This window comes from Macaca mulatta, chromosome 12 (genome assembly GCF_049350105.2).
Source record: "Macaca mulatta isolate MMU2019108-1 chromosome 12, T2T-MMU8v2.0, whole genome shotgun sequence".
Lineage (NCBI taxonomy): Eukaryota > Metazoa > Chordata > Mammalia > Primates > Cercopithecidae > Macaca > Macaca mulatta.
Genome location: NC_133417.1, coordinates 17522795 through 17542692, shown reverse-complemented (window position 1 = coordinate 17542692; position 19898 = coordinate 17522795). Strand labels below are relative to the sequence as shown.

At 35.7% G+C, this 19898-nt stretch overlaps 1 protein-coding gene across 3 annotated transcripts in view; it reads left to right on the top strand.

Annotated features, from left to right (window-relative positions):
• Positions 1 to 19898, top strand: part of PTPN4 (protein tyrosine phosphatase non-receptor type 4) — a 228203-nt gene that overhangs the window by 193374 nt on the left and 14931 nt on the right. For all 3 annotated transcript variants that reach the window (NM_001266624.1, XM_015109887.3, XM_077956130.1), the window contains 8 exon segments: positions 2856 to 3015; positions 4024 to 4107; positions 4201 to 4257; positions 9468 to 9624; positions 12680 to 12846; positions 14018 to 14108; positions 14189 to 14250; positions 18469 to 18615. In NM_001266624.1, coding sequence (NP_001253553.1) covers positions 2856 to 3015; positions 4024 to 4107; positions 4201 to 4257; positions 9468 to 9624; positions 12680 to 12846; positions 14018 to 14108; positions 14189 to 14250; positions 18469 to 18615 — 925 coding nt within the window.

The following is a 19898-nucleotide window of genomic DNA, read 5'->3' as shown; positions in this document are numbered from 1 at the left end:
CCCAGCTTTTAAATTTAGCTTTTAAATGTTTCCTGGTTATGACAACTGTATGCAAAAGCAGAAAAAGTTTCTAATTATCTTGCCTCAGTGGTTATACATTTAGGTCCAAGTAAGGGGTGAGACCTGTTATATATGTGGAGTCCAATTACTTCTGGTGTTTGTAAAGTTTTAGAGACTCTATCAACTGCCTTTTAAAAATGTTGCATCTGTTAAGTTCTGCTAAGGGATGTCCATCTCTATGTGCTGTAATCCTATGTAGTACGCCGTGGTTGAGTTACGTATCTCTATTCTAGTCCATGGAAACATTTCTGTAGACAAGCAATACTTGAATGTGTGGGCCCTTAGAAGCTTGTATTCATGGCAGTTGAAAGTAACATTAAAAATGACCACGTTTGGGACCTGGAAGCCCTGGCCATTAAAGCAGACCTCAGTGAAGCTTTTGCTGAAAAAGAGGGATGTATGCTCTGATTCAGGCTTTGTAGACTTGGTAGAATTTGGAGCATTTGTGCCCTGAAGTATTTCTATGCAGACATCTAGGCTAAGTGGGCATTACTGTTCACTTGCTTCTTTTGCGGTTATATTTTATACCAGGTTATAAAATTTCAGAAAGACTCTAATCTCTCCTAGGAGGAACTTCTCTGGAAGACCATAAAATCACTTCATTCATTATTAATCCCAGCTGACTTCCTTGGCACTAATCATACTTTCAGTTTCACAATGCTTATTTACTAGGTGTCTAGCAGCCAACCTCTCAATAAGCTTACATGTCCTCTACAAGGGAGAACAAATGTATCCAAGGGTCACTCTGGCAGTAAATCTCTGCATCAGTTATCTTGTTATGCTTGATCACAAATGAGCCTTACTTAAAATGACATAACAAAGGTTCTTTCTTTCTTATATTATATGTACATTGTGTGTCATCTTGGGCTCTGCTCTACCTTGTCTTCATTCTGGGTCCCAGACTGGTAGCACGCCCTGTTTGCGACATGGCTAGTCTCATGGCCAAGGGAAAAAAGAAGCATAATGAAATCATGTGTTTCTTTTTTTTCTTTTTTTTTTTTTTGAGATGGAGTCTTGCTCTGTCGCCCAGGCGGGAATGCAGTGGTGCGATCTCGGCTCACTGCAAGCTCCGCGTCCTGGGTTCACACCATTCTCCTGCCTCAGCCTTCCGAGTAGCTGGGACTACAGGTGCCCACCACCACGCCTGGCTAAGTTTTTTGTATTTTTAATAGAGACGGGGTTTCACCGTGTTAGACAGGATAGTCTCAATCTCCTGACCTCGTGATCCGCCCACCTCGGCCTCCCAAAGTGCTGGGATTACAGGTGTGAGCCCCCACACCTGGCCCATAAGTTGTTTCTTAAAGCTTCCTTTCAAAAGTTACACATTCCACTTCTACCCACATGTCATTGGCCAAAGCAAGTCACATGGCCAGGCCTAATGTCAGTGGGGGGAAGAAGAACTTTTTTTTTTAATGATAATATCATCTAATACATTTTGCTTATCTCCAGACCTTATAGCTTGGATGTTAGGTGTCTCGTCAGTCAACAGAAGAGCAGATACTAGGTGTAAAATGTGCGCTTCAGTGCCACACCAGCAGTCATGTGAATTGACACAGTAGCTGTCATCGCTCTTATACCTGTCCTTAGGCAATAAGGCAGTAATTATTTTATCAGGTAATAACACCAATAGTGGTCAGTGTTCTTATCAAGAACAATTTTCCCCTTACCTATTTAATATTTTACTTCTCCCAAATCCACAAGTTCCGTGGATGCATACTTCTTAAGACACAAGTTGAACCACAAGTTTCCACTTTTGGCCTTTGTGGAAAGCTCACAAGTAATGTTTTGTTTTGTTTTGTTTTGTTTTGTTTTGTTTGAAACGGAGTTTCCCTCTGTCGCCCAGGCTAGAGTGCAGTGGTGCAATCTCAGCTCACTGCAAGCTGCACCTCCCAGGTTCATGCCATTCTCCTGCCTCAGCCTCCCGGTAGCTGGGACTACAGGCGCCCGCCACCACTCCCGGCTAATGTTTTGTATTTTTAGTAGAGATGGGGTTTCACCGTGTTAGCCAGAATGGTCTCGATCTCCTGACCTTGTGATCTGGCCACCTCGGCCTCCCAAAGTGCTGGGGTTACAGGCGTGAGCCACCGCACCCGGCCACAAGTAATGTTTTTATACATATTATGCTTGTTAAAAGCTAGAGTTTCTGCCCTGAAGTTACCTTTATCATATCTAGCTCTTTTTATCAGTTCCTGTTGCAAATTGAGGCTTATGCTCTCTAATGTTAATTGGATTGAGTTTTCTCACCTTAAATCATATGTTCTGACAATATCTAAACCAGTTTTGTCTCTGGTGATGATCTCAGCCCTCTTACTCAGATTTCCAATCCTTATCACATCATTGAATTCAATACTTCCATGAATCGTATTTTATTTCTAAAAAGATTAGGCCAGTCTCTTAAGCTATTTAGACTGGAATAGTTACTTTATCTGTGGAACTGCCCAATTATCAGTTCTGGATTTTCTTGCCTCCCTTATTCCTGGCTACCCATGACTCCTCTGAAAACCTTAAACAATTTTTTTTGGAAAGCTGTTTACTTTGTTATAATAGATTAATAGGTATCTTCACAGGAATACCTTTAAAATATATTTTATTATATAATTGTTTATAAATATGATAAAGTAGGAAATTAGATTTATTACTTCAAAGTTAGGAAAATTTTCATTAAAAAGTGGCACTTCCAAATAAATATGAAATTTAGAGCCTGTCTCCTACTAGACATTGTAAATATGTGGGTTTCTTGACCCTAACTTTTAAAAAAGTTTTGAAACAGCTTCCAAATTTGTCTTATTGTCTAGATCACAAGAGACACCTGGAGATGGGAAGCCTCCAGCTTTACCACCCAAACAATCAAAGAAAAACAGTTGGAACCAAATTCATTATTCACACTCGCAACAAGATCTAGAAAGTCATATTAATGAAACATTTGATATTCCATCTTCTCCTGAAAAGCCCACTGTAAGTAGCTTCTTCAGATATTCTCATTTTTCTTTGAATTTTTAAAATCCTAAATGAAATTTCTTTTGTACTGTGGTATTTTTTAGTTGTAAGTTGTATTACAGTACCTTCTCTTTTTCATCATATTCTTTGGTCATGAATTGTGCCATGATGTAACTCGATACAAGTTCTATAATTAGAAGTGACCATGGAGTGCACAGAGTATATAATTAAATAAGCTTTGGGGTTAAGGGAAGATTCCTAGAAGAGATCATCTCTGATAAGAACTAGTCAGATTTTTTCCTTCAAAGAGCAGGCATAGAACATACTAAATGAAAGAAGCCCAGGACAAATAGCCATGTGTTGTATGATTTCGTATACGTGAAATATCCAAAACAGTCAGATCTATCAAGAGACAGTAAGTAGATTTGTGGTTGACTAGGCTTTGGAGGATGGCAGGTGGGGAAATGGGGAACGACTGCTAATGGATACAAGATTTCTTTTGGAGTTGATGAAAATATTCTAAAATTAGATAATAGTGATGTTTGTACACCTCTGTGACAAGAGTAAAAATTATGGAAATATACATTTTAAATAGGTGAATTATATGTGAATTATATCTCAATAAAGCTGTTTTTTAAAATCACATATATCAAGCAGAGGAAGTATCATTTGAATTCATGTAACATTTATGAGCACCCTCTGTGTACTCATACATATGAACCTGGCTTGCTATGAGCCAAGTTCTACAGATATAGCAATTAATAAAGACAGACATGGCCTCTGTACCTCCTGTCACTTAATAGTCTAGCATGTGCTGGCAAGAATGCATGAGAGGATATATCTGGTTGGGCTAACTGCAAGTTATTAGTCAAAGAATTTACTTTTCTGAACTAAAATTTTTACTAGAATTATGATTTTTTACAAACTATACCTAATATAAGCATATAAAAAGTATGCTTCCTATATATCTGAAGAATAGATTTTAAGTGAAGAAAATTACAGGTTATTTAATTTTGTCTTTTTAAGCCTAATGGTGGTATTCCACATGATAATCTTGTCCTAATCAGAATGAAACCTGATGAAAATGGAAGGTTTGGATTCAATGTAAAGGTAATCTGGAATTTATTTTATACTCAGTTTTTAAATTAAGGTGTTCTTATTTTGGTAATATTTGACTAACATTTTACTTACTCTCTTTTTAAGGGAGGATATGATCAGAAGATGCCTGTGATTGTGTCTCGAGTAGCACCAGGAACACCTGTGAGTTATCTAAATGTTTCAAATAAATCCTGTTTTGAAGAATATGTACTTATTTTATAATTCTTATTAGTTTAAATAAAGGAAGGAATTTCATCATTTCTTTTATTAAATGTCGAATGTTGGCTGAATCTCTTTAAGTTGCTGGGAAGTTAGTTTTTACTTGTTCTCTATAAGTTTTTAAAATCTGTGTTTTTATAAAGAAGCTATTTATGACTTTCAGTGCTTCTAAAGCATTAACAGAGTCTATCAAAATAACCCCCTTAAAAAACAAAATATAGACAGAGGTATAGTTTTGTGAGGGGTTTTGTTTGCTTGTTTATTTTTTATTAGAGTAGTTTAAGTACATTATACTTGCCTACACGCGCCTTTAAAATTTTACTTTAAATGGAAATGATACTACAAGAACCAGCAGCCTGAGAGAAAGAGGCCAGCTATGCTTTTTTTGGTGCTTTGCAGCAACCTCAAAGTTGGTTTGAAAATCACAACTGATATTGATCAAGGATATCATGTTATGTGGTTTTGGTTCTGGTTTTTAAGGACCTTGTTTTTTGCTAAAATAACAGGGTACTCCTGGAATACCCCTGGCATGAGCATAAAGACAGAATAGCTTATTTAAATATAAATACGTCAGATAGCTGTTGAGGTGTCACATGAAACTAAAGAGCATGAATGCAATCATACCTCTACAAGAAACTTTTTAAATCATCAAGACTTTCTACTTTTCATCTGTTTCTTTTTATGTGATTGTTTGATTTCTCTCAGTGCAGATGAATTTGTACATTGAAGCAGCCTACCTCTCAAGCCACTCCAGATAAACACTCCAGTCTAAGTAAAAACAGTGTACTTAGTAGCAGCTTCAAGCAGAGTTTTGTAACACCACTACCACACACACACACGATTGTGACTCCTAAGTCTCCACTAAATAGAAATTGTATAACTACCTACTGCTATTGTGATCCTCAATCCATGTAGTAGGATATGACTACTAATAACTTCCAGGTTTGTATATTACCAGCTCAGTAGCCCACAGTGACCTCGCAGTCTAAATTATAAACTCCTGGGAAGTAAACCCTTAATAGACCCGGCATGGATCATATTTCCTCACTTGAAAAAAGTCTGTTGTGACTGGCGGACGAGACCAGGGATATAATGTATAAAATGACTCCTGGGGACATGCTATTAATATGTATGTAAAAGATGGGGACAAAGATGGTAGAGATAATCCAAAATTATTTATTTTATATATATTTGATGGGAAATATGAATATGATTGGGACTGCAGATGAAGGGATGAAGGATTGATGAATTATCATCTATCATGTAGAAAGGTAATAGATAATATCTAAAACAGAAAAGAATAACAATAGAGAGATGTTAGAGATGCAGAGGTAAATACAGAAAGATATATCTAAAGTGTTGAAACAACAGTTTTAGAGATGGGGAGGTGGTAGGGAGGAACACAAATAGTTTCTTAACAATCTTACATAACTAGTCAAATCTTTTAATGGTGTGATTTATAACTTTGCTAAAAACAAAAATTTAAGACTTAAAGCAGTTGTATATCTTTTGGCCTGACAATTTCACATTTAGGAATTTCCCCTAATGAAATAATTCGACTAGAGAACAAAGAGTACTTACACAAGGATATTACCTGTATGGTTTATAACAGTTTAAAGTGGAAAAATAATCAAATGTGACTAGGGAACAAAGAAAACTTACACAAGGATATTAACTGTATGGTTTATAACTGTTTAATGTGGAAAAATAATCAAATGTAACTAGGGAACACAGAATACTTACACAAGGATATTAATTATAGCATGGTTTCTAACAGTTTAAAATGAAAAATAACCAAAATGTTTATCGTTAAAGTTGGGGAAACAAATTATATGGTGCTTTGTGTCTATTGAGATGATAATGTAACTCTATATAAATATGGAAATATATCCATAAGATGGCATTATGGAAAAATACATGTTATAATTTCACATATATGTTTGAACCAGTTTGTTAAAATATTACATACGTAGAAAAATTCTGGAAACATGCTTTAAAAAGTTAACAGTGTTTAATGTGGGTAATGGAATTACAGGTATTCTGTATTTTTTTGATTGTCTGGATCATGACAATGAGCATCTATTGCTCTTAGAAAGTATAATACACATTTCTTTATTTACATGACAGTTGTAATAGTCAATGACTTACATGCATAAAAAAAGTATTCATTTTTCTGAGCAATGAATATGGATAGTTTTCAATTAAGTCAAGGTTTCACAGAATATTCTATAGATATATTCATTTCCAAACAGAATTCTAAAACTCTTAAGTTCTCTTTTTAATCTGTACATATTGTTGGTAATTTTTCCCTTTTGCCATGTAGAACTATGTTCCATAAATATTGGCTGAAATTTAGAACAAATTAAAACGTAGTCATTCTATTGGGGGAAAAAATTAAAACAATGGGAATTTATTATTTTTGTATTATTTTATTAATTTAGAGACCACCACAACCTTCTAATTAGAAACCACAGTTTAGGCAATCAGGGGAAAAGGAAAAGGTTTCTGTTTTTTTATGAATACGTAATAGTTGTACATATTTATGGAGTTCAAATATTTTATTGTCATTTTTTATATTGGACATCTTCTGAAATGGATAAAATAACTCCCAATTAAAGTTATGATTCTCCTTCTGTTTGATAATCTTAGCCAAAAGCTGTTGCTCCAACAAAACTCGTTTTAACATTATTGGCCAGGTGTGATGCTCATGCCTATAATCTTAGCACTTTGGGAGGCTAAGGTGGGAGGATTGCTTGAGCTCAGGAGTTTAAGACTACCCTGGGCAACATCGTGAAACCTTGTTTCTACAAAAAAATACTTTAAAATTGGCCAGATATGGTGGTACATGCCTGTGATGCCAGCTACTCCAGTGGCTGAAGTGGGAGGATCACTTGAGCCCAGGAGATAAAGGCTGCAGTGAGCTGTGATCACACCACTACACTCCAGCCTAAGCAACAGACCAAGACCCTGTCTCAGATATATAGCGTGACCCTGTCTGAAATACACACATACACACACACACACACACACACACACACACACAGCAAGACCCTCAACATACATATTTGAGCAAGACAGGGTCTTGCTCTGTATGTGTATATATATACACACAAACAGTTAATTTAGACTTGTCAGCTCGTAATGAAATGCAAATTAAAAATTGTAACATATCTGGCAAAAGGCATATTAACTATAAGAGAGTTCCCTTTAGTGATAATGGATACAGTAAGAGATTCATAGCTATCCTCTTTAACACATAGACCACCTCTTTTTTTCTGCCAACTACACTATGCACAAAATAATGTGAGGGAAAGCTCTATCTGCTATAGCCTATAATTACGTTTTCCCCAGTACCATTGGCTCCCAATTCACTACACTTCAGGTATCTCAAAGACATCTACAAAAACTTGGAACTAATTGGTATACAAAAGCATCACACTGCTAGTGCACAGAGGGAGTATATGAATGTCTGTCATCTACTTCACTACATAAGTAGACAAAAAAGCAACTTGAGAGAATGAGCATAACTCTAAATTTGAACATTCCAGATTTTAAAGCTTTGGGTTGAATTATCTTTATCTTCACAACAACTCTAAGAAATAATCAGAACTTTTCATTTTCAGATGTCTTTTCAGAACTTCAGATGTCTAAGATCACACATGTCAGAAGTAGCAGAGTAACTTCTAGACCAGTATTTTTTCCACTAATGACAATCCTTATTGGATTTTATTGACTTTGTGTTGATAATGAATTTCAATAGTTGTGCTTTTATTTCTTCATGCCTTTACCACAAGCGGTTCCCTTTTTTGTAAGATCCAACCCCATCAGTTCCTTCTCAAGCTGGCCTATCATTCTTCAACCTTCACTGTCATATGTTTTCATTGCTATGTTCCCAGAACATGCTGTCTATATTTCTATTTCTTTTGTCTCTTTTACCCTAATTGCTGTTTGTCTTCTCACTTTGCACTATAGTGCAAGACTATAAAAATGACCATGCAAGATGAAATCGTGCAGGATCTTGATGATTAATGGGAAAAATTATGGTTGTTCCCAAGACCTTTAAATTTGTTGTCAAAACATTAAGAATTTCCTTTACTGTCTCTTACAAAGGTAAAAGGAAATGAAAAAAAATAGTAAAGCTAATATGGGATTTTGTATCCTGTAATTCAAAACATTAGAAACACTGAGAATTTAAATGTTTTATTTTCTTGTGAAAACTCATCATGAGTAGTTTAAATGGTGCTTGCCTCCTCCCTGTGGTACAGCTTAGAATACCAAATGAGCTTCACTTCTTGCCTTGCCAAATTGTCGTAATACTGTCTACTTGACATGCTTTCAACACTTTGTCCTTTGAACTTTCGATGTGAAATATCTCCAAAAGTTCTTTTGGCTACATATCTAGAGTCTCTCGAACAACACCAGTGTTAACATTCCCGTGGTCATCTATTGCTTCTCTAACTCTATTTATGGTCAATTCAAACTTCACCTCTAGCATTATTCACTTTGCTGCACTTTCATCTTTTGTGATCAATTCCCTCTTTAGGTTTAGGTTATTCATTTTAATATGGGTTTATCTCTGGGAGACTAGGAGGCAGCCCAACTACATGCTTTCCTGTCTGCACTTGAACTGAAAACAGATGACCATCAAACTTTGGAAGAACTGATGTGACTGGCCACTGATTATGATGTGTGTCTATTATTTATGTAGTGATTTTTGTATTGAAGCTAGCAGCAAAGTTTGTACTTTTTACAGTTATTCACAGTAAATACACTGTGGTAACTAAAGTTTGAATCGTATTGTTGGGGGACTGGTGTCATTTAATTAAATCATGATGACTGAAGTTTGTATGTATCTAGACAGTGTAAAGCTAAAGCTACTTGTGTGTATGTACCTGGAAATCATCAGTCTTATTTGTATGTCTAGGCACATAATAGGTCATCAGGAAAGAAATCGTTGAATGAAGAAGGAACAAAAATACTATCTCTCTGGCAAAGCTAGATTTCTCTATTTTTTAAATAGATGAATAAATGAATAGATGCTTTTCTATATGTAGTTTAGTTCTCTTGCTATCGGGTCTATAAAAATAAATTCCTGTGCTCTCCTTTCAGAAAGTTGCATGCCAATCTGAAAACTTATCTATATTATATTACAGGCTGACCTCTGTGTCCCTAGATTGAATGAAGGGGACCAAGTTGTACTGATCAATGGTCGGGACATTGCAGAACACACTCATGATCAGGTTGTGCTGTTTATTAAAGCTAGTTGTGAGAGACATTCTGGGGAACTCATGCTTCTAGTTCGACCTAATGGTGAGTACTCTATGTAGTACCAGGTATTTCTCATAATTTATTACTGTTCATTACTGAACACAGCAGCCAGATTTCTGACATAAAACATAAGTCACCTAAGTTTCCTGCTCAAAGCACAGTGGCTTTCGTTGACACGTGGAGCAGAATTCAAGTTCTTTGACCCCACCCCTTGCTCCCACTCAGCCTTGCTTACTTTCCTCTATTCTACACTAGCTTTCTTGCAGTTCCTCAGATGTTCCAATCTAATCTACTTACTAGGGTTTTTATCCTTGCTGTTCCCTCTGCTAACATACTCTTTTTGATTTTGTTTTGACTTATACCTATATTTCATTCAGGTTTCTGCTCAGATACTATCTTTAGAAGGGCTTTCTCCCCTGACTACCATAGCTAAAATGACTTCTCATTTCCCCTAAATTGTAGTAGTTGTAGTACTAGTACTCAATAAATACTAGTTGAATGAATGAGTAAACTTGAACTCTGTTCCACTTTTAGAAAATGCCATAACAAGCTATAAAGTGTTTTTAAAATACTGCCTTTGTTTTCAGTATATGATGTCTGCTGGCCTAATCATGTCATCTCCCGATCTGGACAGCTGATTTGTTAAGTCATAGTCATGGAATTCCAGGTTTGGAGAAACCTTGAACGCCATAAGCTCTAGCTCTTTGGTTAATTGCATGAATTTCCTCCACAACAACCTCAAGAATCTATATTCTACCAATATAGATAGAGTACTTTCTGGCTCCTGAAACAGGTCATTCCATCTTTGGATAGCTCAAACTATAAATTGAACTAGAAGTCCATCTTTCTTCAGTCCTTCTCCTAATTCTATCACTTTGTGCTATGCATTATAAGTTTAACCCCCCTTCCTTCAGTTTTTTGACAATAGCTAATTTTACCAGAAACCCTCCTCCCTTTCTCCAGTTTAACAGTCCTAGGGTCTTCAGCCAGTATTCATATGGCATTGTTTAGAGTTCCCTCAACACTTTATCAGTCTGCTCTAAGAAAAAAGTTTTATACGTCTAATATCCCAGAATTAGACGTATTCTTCTGGTTTTGTTCTGTACAATTTACTATTAATCATTATTTTAGCCACAGAATAATTATTGTTAATGCCATATTACCACTTGTTGAATATGTACCATAGGAAAGTAAAATATCATTCGAATTCTACTTGTCACCACCACACCCAACCCTGCAAAATTTTGCAATGACTTTTCTTTTTTATAAACAAAAAATAAAAAATCCTCTTTTTACCTCTTGTTCACAAATAGGCATTTTCACTTTATCTTCTCCACTTTGTGTTCTTTTCCATTCATGGTCTAGAATTGGCTTTCTAGGAAGATTAAAAGGACTTCAACAGAACATTCTATTTTGACTTTTCAAGGAACTTGTTCATTTAGACCTGATACTTAGGTGAGTCATTAGGTGTTTTCTGTCACATACAGCTACTCAAATTTTAAACCAGGCATAACATTTTTTTTTCTTTATTTATTGTATTCTGTTTTCTCTTGATAATAGATCCTAAAGAACTCAATAATATTAGCTAATAGTTATTAAAAGCTTTCTGTGTACCTAGGCTCTTTTGTATATTTTTACTTAATCCTCATAGACATCCAATGAGATAGATGAATTATCCCCATTCTAGAGTTGAAGATACTTTGACACCAAGACATTTAGTTACCTGCTCACAGATTCATGATGGTACAGAGCCAGCATATGAACAAAAATCCATATGATGGCAAAGACCCAGCCTTTTTACAATCCCAGATCTCATCCTTTTGCTTTAAAGTAGGAGAGGAACCCACTAGGGTCTACTTCTTGCAAAATTTCTTTCTAAATTGTTTCATAGTCAAAATACGGAGCAGAACCTGCATCTACTTTCAGTGTGGGTCTATCTTTTCCATTCTTAAAGTATCACATAATTAAAATTTAAACTATGTTTGCCAAGAATATATTTTTGTTTCTCTGATCTTTTCCCCTTTAATTCTTACTTCTTCTTAGGCAAAATGTTGTCATACCTTTTTGTCCTTTCATTCTTCATTTCAGAAATTTATTTTTCTAAAAAAAAAGTATAGGTATTCAAGGAGGAACCAGATCTCTTAGGCAAGGGTAAAAGAGGCCCCTACCTTGGCTCCATATTTTAGAAGGCCCTGCTTTGGCTCTCTTTCTTCTCCCAATGCAGTCATAATTTTATAGGACCAAAAGGACATGCCAAGCTATGACCTCCCTTCCCTTTCTATGCCACTTTTTTCAAACCTCAGTTCTGGGTCCAGGTAGTCCTGAGCCTCTCTAGATCTTCGTGGGTATTTTCCACACATCCGTTCTCTCAATGTTGGTTCACATGGTATGTGTATTCTAGCCCAGCAGGTGGCTAAGAGGCTACAGTTTGTGGAGGGAGAGGTATACATATATCTTGCATGTGGGCTGGGATCTTCACATGTGTGTTTATAAGCCCCTATGTTAAAAAATGGGACTGAGAGTGGGTAACGGTGGAATATAGGCCTAGGATCTGGGGTCTAAATCTCCTCACATTACCATGACCATGAATTCTGGCCTAGAATTCTCATTTGAATTCTGGCCTCCCAGGTTGTTTTGTAGATACATCACCGAAAGAGGATGAAGCATATTTTGGTTAGCACTGTGTTCAAGTTTTTTGTAACTTAAACATATGGTGTATAGGTCTCTATTTGTACTCTTGCCCTAGGTCCCCTAGAAATTAAGAGAGGGTGTATTCACAGGCGCTTCTCAGCAGCTCTTCTCTTTCCTACTGTCTCTTCAAGTTATAGACATTTTCAGCAATGTAGCCAAGAACCCTTCTTCCCTCCAAAGGTCCAGCAAAGCCCCTGAACTCCACAACTACTTTCTGTCCCCCGCACAGTGGCGCCAGACTCAGGTCTGTCGTAATTCTTCATAAATGAATTGTTTTTTGAACAAAACATTATACAGTGTATCTGGTAAATTCCTGTCATGTGAATTCATTACGATTTCCACGTGTTTGGGGATTGGTTTGATTTTTCTTTGTTTTTTTTTTTTGTTTTTGTTTTTGTTTTTTTAGCTGTATATGATGTAGTGGAAGAAAAGCTAGAAAATGAGCCAGATTTCCAGTATATTCCTGAGAAAGCCTCACTAGATAGTGTGCATCAGGATGACCATTCCCTGCGGGAGTCAATGATCCAGCTAGCTGAGGGGCTTATCACTGGAACAGTCCTGACACAGTTTGATGTAAGTAATACCAATTATATATTAAAAGCATTTTGCTGATATTTTCTAACTAGTTTCATAGTTTTTTAAGTGCCTAATCTATGCATTATAATTTCTAAACTAAAATGATATTCTGAGAAATGTTTGACATAAAGAGTTCTAAAATGCCAAATTTTGAAAATTGCTCCCAAAATACTAGCTATGGTTATATAAATAGAATATCTTTTAAAAAGAGGGATAAGGAAATTTTATACATATGTCATCAAACTGAATTTTTTTCTGTAGTTAAATAGCTGTTTTTTTGAAAAGTGGCAGATGAGGATAGGCTATTATAGACTTTAAAATCCTGAGCTAAAGGAAAATATTATTTTTGAAGTTTATACCTTGTCATATTTCATCTCTGTTTATTTGTTGTCAGTGCAATCTTGAAAACTGGGAAAAACAAAACCTTCAGACAGATCATTATATCCAACGAACTAGAATGCTTCTTCAGTGCTTGTAATACGCATTTGACCCACGGCCACCCAGTGGATTTGGAAATGTTTTATTCAGACTGCGTGAACCTAATTTGTTTAAAATAGTAAACCCGAATTTTTTTTTTTTTTTTGAGAAGCGGCCTCTCACTATGTAGCCTAGGCTGATCTCAAATTCCTATGTCCAGACAGTCCTCCGGCCTCAGCCTCTCAACTAACTGGAATTACAGGCATGCACAGCCATGCTAGGCTCCCTGGATAGTTTTCAATGTGTTTTTAGAAATGACCATCATTATAATTGTTGCTCTGACATACATGTTATAGGTAAATGTTTAATTATAAAACATTTAGGATATGTCTGTTAGTTTTTGTTCAAAAGTTCTTGTTCATATACTGTAAACACCTCCAAACTAAATGAAAGTTAAATGTTTTCTGCAGATTTGCTACTCACAACTTCAGGTGCTCCTGCTGTAAGCAGAATTGGTTTCACTAGTTTTACCGCTTTTCAAAATATGACACATACTTTATGTTAGAAATTGAAGAATTCAGCTTTGCAAATCTGGTTCAGTACTCTACTAGCCTATGATATATCATTATATAGATGACCTATTCAAAGGGAAAAAAATCTGTTTCCTGTTAGTATAGAAACAAGTCCGGAAAACAAACAGAAATTGTTTATGGCTTTTGTTGGAATTGTCCCCTTTTTTTTTTTTTTTTAGCAACTTTATCGGAAAAAACCTGGAATGACAATGTCTTGTGCCAAATTACCTCAGAATATTTCCAAAAATAGATACAGAGATATTTCGCCTTGTAAGTATCTTATTGTCTCTGTTAAATTTAATCTTTTAAACATAACTTTACTAAAACATTATTTCTTTTAAATTTTTTAGATGATGCCACACGGGTCATTTTAAAAGGTAATGAAGACTACATCAATGCGAACTATATAAATGTAAGTTTATTTTTATTATGCCTTTGCCATTTGGAAAAATAGGAGCCACTATGAACTTTGAGATTATTTTCTTTATGTTAAAATCCTAACCTGGGTAGAATATTAAAACTTTCAGATATGAAAAATATTATTGAAGTAATATTAAATAAAATATTTTGGTACTTTATTAATATACAGGTAGAGCAGTGGAATGGAATAGTCCAGTTCATAAACAGACTTAGATAAATACTAGAATTTTGTTTATGGTAGAGATGGTCTTTTAAATCATTGGAGATAAAACAGACTATCCAATGAATGGGTGGTTGGGTCAACTGTCCAGAACAGGAGCCCCCAACCCCTGGGCCATGGACCAGTAATCATACATGGCCTATCAGGAACCAGGCTGCATGGCAGGTGGTGAGTGGTGGGCAGACATTACCACCTGAACTCCATCTGCTGTCAGATCAGTGGTGACATTAGATTCTCATAGGAGTGCGACCTTCGTGAACTGCACATGTGAGGGATCTAGATTGCATGCTCATTATGAAAATCTAATGCCTGATGATCTATGCTGGAATAGTTTCATCCTGTAACCATCCCCACCTCCCAACCCCACTCCATGGAAAAATTGTCTTCCAAGAAACCGGTCCCTGGTGCCAAAAAGGTTGGGGACCACTGGTCTAGAATATGTCATTGTAAAGAGGCATTTTTCTTTCTTACCTGGAAAAAAAAAATACTATTTTTTCTTAACTCTGTAATTAGAAAATTTCAAATGTACAAAATTAGAGCAGACAGTAAAATCAAACTTCATGTACACATCACTCAGTTTCAGCACTTGTCAACTCATGACACACTTTGTTTCACCTTTACCAGGTTCTTTTGAAGTAGATCTTTGTATCATATCTTTCATCTATAAATACTTCACCTCCACTCGATGTCAACATATATTTCAAATACATCAAAATGTAATTTTAAAAGTGGAATTATGAAAATACTTGAAGGAAATATGTGAAAATTGTTTAAAGTCTCAGGGGGAGGTTTTTTAAGCTTAGATACATGTCTAAGCTTAAAGAGATGAATTTGACAAGGTAAAATTTGTTATTTTTGGTATGCTGAAAAACTACTAAAATCAAACGACAAATGGAATTTTTTAAATACTAGAAAAGGCTTATTTAAAATATACAAAGAGCTTCATAAATGAGTAAGAAAAGTAAGCCTGGGAAACATTGAGACTCCATTTCTCGAATAAAAATAAAAATATAAAAATTAGCAGTCATGGTGGTGCATGCCTATTGTTCCAGCTACTCAGGAGACAGGTGGGAGAATTGCTTGAGCCTGAGAGGTTGAGGCTGCAGTGAGCCATGATCATATGACTGTCACTGGGTGACAGAACAAGACCCTGTCTAAAAAAAAAAAGAAAGTTCAATGAAAATAATGGATGAAGGACATGCAAAGACAATTCATAGAAAAGGAAATTATGCAAATGACATTTTTAATAGTCATTTTTAAATCTATACAAAAGTAGAGAGAATAGTATAAAAGAGTCCCCCCATACCTCTTACCCAGTTTCAAGAGCTATCAACTCGTGGCCAATCTTGTTTCAGCTAAGTACTAGCCTCCAAATTATTTTTAAACCTAAATATATCACTGTATATGTAAATTGGGTTAATTTTCACCATTCGATGTTGTCATACTCTAGAAAGTCTTTGTATGTGCTAAATTAGGGAGTATTTAATCATTGCTTCTAGGGAAAATACAGGGTTAGGTTCCCCCAGGCCTAAAGTCACAACATTTTCATTAGCCAATAAATACATAATGTTGTTTCTGTTTAAAAACACTTTATTTAATATATATTGCTGATCCATTAACCTTTAACTCATAGTCAACAGCACTATAACTCATGCCTCAAGGAAGCTTATCTAATACATATTTCCTCCATGAGGTATATCACATCCTTCTTGAACTTAGAAACACTAGTCAGCACTTTAAAACTATACTTGGGGGCCATTTTTAAACAGCAAAATTACTAGTAAAAAAAAAAAAAAAACCAAAAGGTGAAAAGTATGGCACTACATAGAATGCAAAAAGGTCACTTGTTTACAGTATGAGAGGTAAAACAAGATGTCAGAGTTGGTTTGTTTGATCTCACTTGGAAATGTGCATGTCTTCAGATCACTCAAATTTTTCACTGCTGTATGTCTACTACATGACCAAGAAATCCCTGCAATTGTTTTAAGGGTTATGAATATATTTTAGCAAGTAGTCAAATTTGCAAATTGAGAATCCTTGATGGACGATTAGCTACTTAAGAATATACCTCTGATAAGGCCTTTTTTTGTGGTAGCAAAACCACAATACTGTTTTAACACTTGGAAAAATAGTATCAGAGTTAAATGAAAAATACATGCGATTTACAAAAAACAAAAGTGCAAATGAAAACTTCAAGGAATTACTATTTCACCTATGAGATTGAAAGAACAAAAATTTGATAATACTACATGTAGGTCCACATCCTTTATGTGAAACCTTAGGTTAAATATGGGGCCAGGCGCAGTAGTGCATGCCTGTAATCCCAACACTGAAGAGAGGCATAGGCTGGAGGGATAGCTTCAACCCAGGGGTTTGAGACCTGCGTAGGCAACATAGGAAGACCTCCTTCTTCACATAAAGGGGCAGTGAGTGGGAGGGTATAGAAAAATATGCTTTTGGATTTCGAATTTTTGGAACTTTGAAAGTGTGTTTAGTACATATACCATATACTATAATAAGTAACATCGCTGGCTGGCTATGGGACAAGTGCTCTGTAATCAATATATCTGAATAGTTAACAGCAAACTATAGATATTCTCCCTAAGTAAGACTAATAAGGAGTACAAATAGTCTTAGGTCAGTTCAGGTCAGATTTTGCTGTCAAGTGAGGGCAGGTTGGGGCAAGATTACAAAAATAAAAAACATGAGGGCCTTAAATCTGTATGAAATATTATGTTGTATATTTATACAGTAGAGCCATTTAAAAGAATGAAATTTTATTTACTAATCAAACATGATCTTGAAGATGAAGTAAAAAAGAGAAATAAGAAGCAGAACAACATTATATATAGTATGCTACCATTTTTAAAAAACAGTTTTACAGAAAAGTGGAAAGTTAGTTTTGCATATACGTTTGTGTGTTGTATATAGAATATCTCTGATAAAGTTATGTGACAAACTGAGAGAAAAAGATTACCTTCCTGGGTGTAAACTAGAAGCTGAAATGGGAGAAGAGACTTTCTTTTTTTTTTTTTTGAGACAGAGTCTCGCTCTGTCGCCCAGGCTGGAGTGCAGTGGCCGGATCTCAGCTCACTGCAAGCTCCACCTCCCGGGTTTACGCCATTCTCCTGCCTCAGCCTCCCCAATAGCTGGGACTACAGGCGCCTGCCACCTTGCCCAGCTATTTTTTTTGTATTTTTTTAGTAGAGACGGGGTTTCACCGTGTTAGCCAGGATGGTCTCGATCTCCTGACCTCACGATCTGCCCGTCTTGGCCTCCCAAAGTGCTGGGATTACAGGCATGAGCCACTGCGCCTGGCCAGAAGAGACTTTCTTTATTCACTCTTTGTTATTCTTTGAATTGTCATGTGCATATATCACGTTTTTAAAAAAATATTTAATCTCAAAATGTAGTAGGATAATGACTGATGACTCAGCTTTCCCAAATACTATCTTACCTCTTTGTGAAAATTATGAATTTTAAATATTATTCTGATATCCTCTAAAGTTATTTTTTATGTAAAAATTCAAGCTAAAACCAATGGCAGAATTTTTGTTCCTCACAAATTTTACCCATACACTATTTACAGATAGGTATTTTTTATTTCTTTACCACGTCTCTGCCTCTGAAACAGAATTCTGGGTTAAGCTGCTTTTAAAAATCATAATAGGCCGGGTGTGGCTCACACTTGTAATCTCAGCACTTTGGGATGCCAAAGCAGGAGGATTGCTTGAGCCCAGGAAAATATTTGGAAAATATTTAAATTCTTATTTCCACTAATTAAAAGATAAATATCTATGACTGTTGAACATTGCCATGAACTTTCTTCTACAGATAAAATAAGAAATTGTTAATAAAGATTTGTTTTACTGACGGCAGTTCATTGAGATTAGTTGTATTCACTATAACAATTAGTGGATGATTTTCATATTCCTGATTACTGTAAAAAGTAATGCAAAACATTTTATTTTCATGCCCTTTTCTTTTTAGATGGAAATCCCTTCTTCCAGCATTATAAATCAGTACATTGCTTGTCAAGGGCCATTACCACACACTTGTACAGATTTTTGGCAGATGACTTGGGAACAAGGCTCCTCTATGGTTGTAATGTTGACCACACAAGTTGAACGTGGCAGAGTAAGTCATAGTTGAATCTTACACATTGCTTGGACTTTTTTCAAATTATACTGCATCTATGTAGTCAAAATATTCATGTTTATTTAAGCCTTTGTAACCTTTAGTCTTCTTTTCTTGTGGTTTCTTGTTTTAAATCATCATGGTTAAGTGCATAAAACTGTGACTAACACATAAATAAATGTGACATAAGTGTTAGCCATTACTGTCATTGTTATTATTTAAAGGGATTAATGTACATCTGTTAAGGGGCTTGTATCTAATGTATATATGGAACTTTTTACAACTCAACAGTAAAATAAATAATGCAATATTAAAATAAATAATGCAATATTTTAATAAAAAATGGGCAACAGATCTGAATAGCCAGTTCTCCAAAGAAGATATACAAATGGCTAAGAAGCACAAGAAAAGATGCTCAACATCATTATCAGGGAGATGCAGATCAAAACCTTAATGAGACTTTATAGCCAAGAGGATGGCTAAAATAAAAAGGACCTATGATAACAAGTTCTAGGGATGATATGGAAAAAACAGAACCCTCCTATGGTGGGTTTGTAAAATCATCCAGCCATTTTGGAAAACAGTCTTGTAGTTCCTCAAAAAGTTAAACGTCGAGTTGGTATAACTTAGTACTTCCGTTCCTAAATCCGAAAGAATTGAAAAAGTTTGTCCACACAAAAATTTGTACATGAGCATTCATAGCAGCATTATTTATAATGGCCAAAATGTAGAAACAACTCAAATATACAAATAAAATGTGGTGTAGTCTTATCGTTGGATATTATTTGGCAATAAAAAGGAACGAAGTAGTGATACATACTACAACATGGGTAAACCTGGAAAACACTTAGCATAGTGAAAGAGGTCAAAAAGACCACATATTGTATGATTGCATTTATATGAAATGTCCAGGATAGGCAACTCTGTAGGGACGTGAAGTAGATTAGTGGTGGTCTAGATCTGGGGTAAGGATGGGGGAACAGATGAGGAAGAATGAACAGTGACTACTAATTGGTGTAGGGTTTATTTTGGGTGTAATGGGAATGTTCTAAAAGTGATTGTGGTGATGGTTGCACAGTTCTGTGAATATACTAAAAACTATTGTATACGTTAACCAAGTGAGTGGTATGGTACATGAATTACTTGTCATTACAGCTGTTTTAAAAAATCTTGGCCGGGCGCAGTGGCTCAAGCCTGTAATCCCAGCACTTTGGGAGGCCGAGACGGGCGGATCACGAGGTCAGGAGATCGAGAGCATCCTGGCTAACCCAGTGAAACCCCAT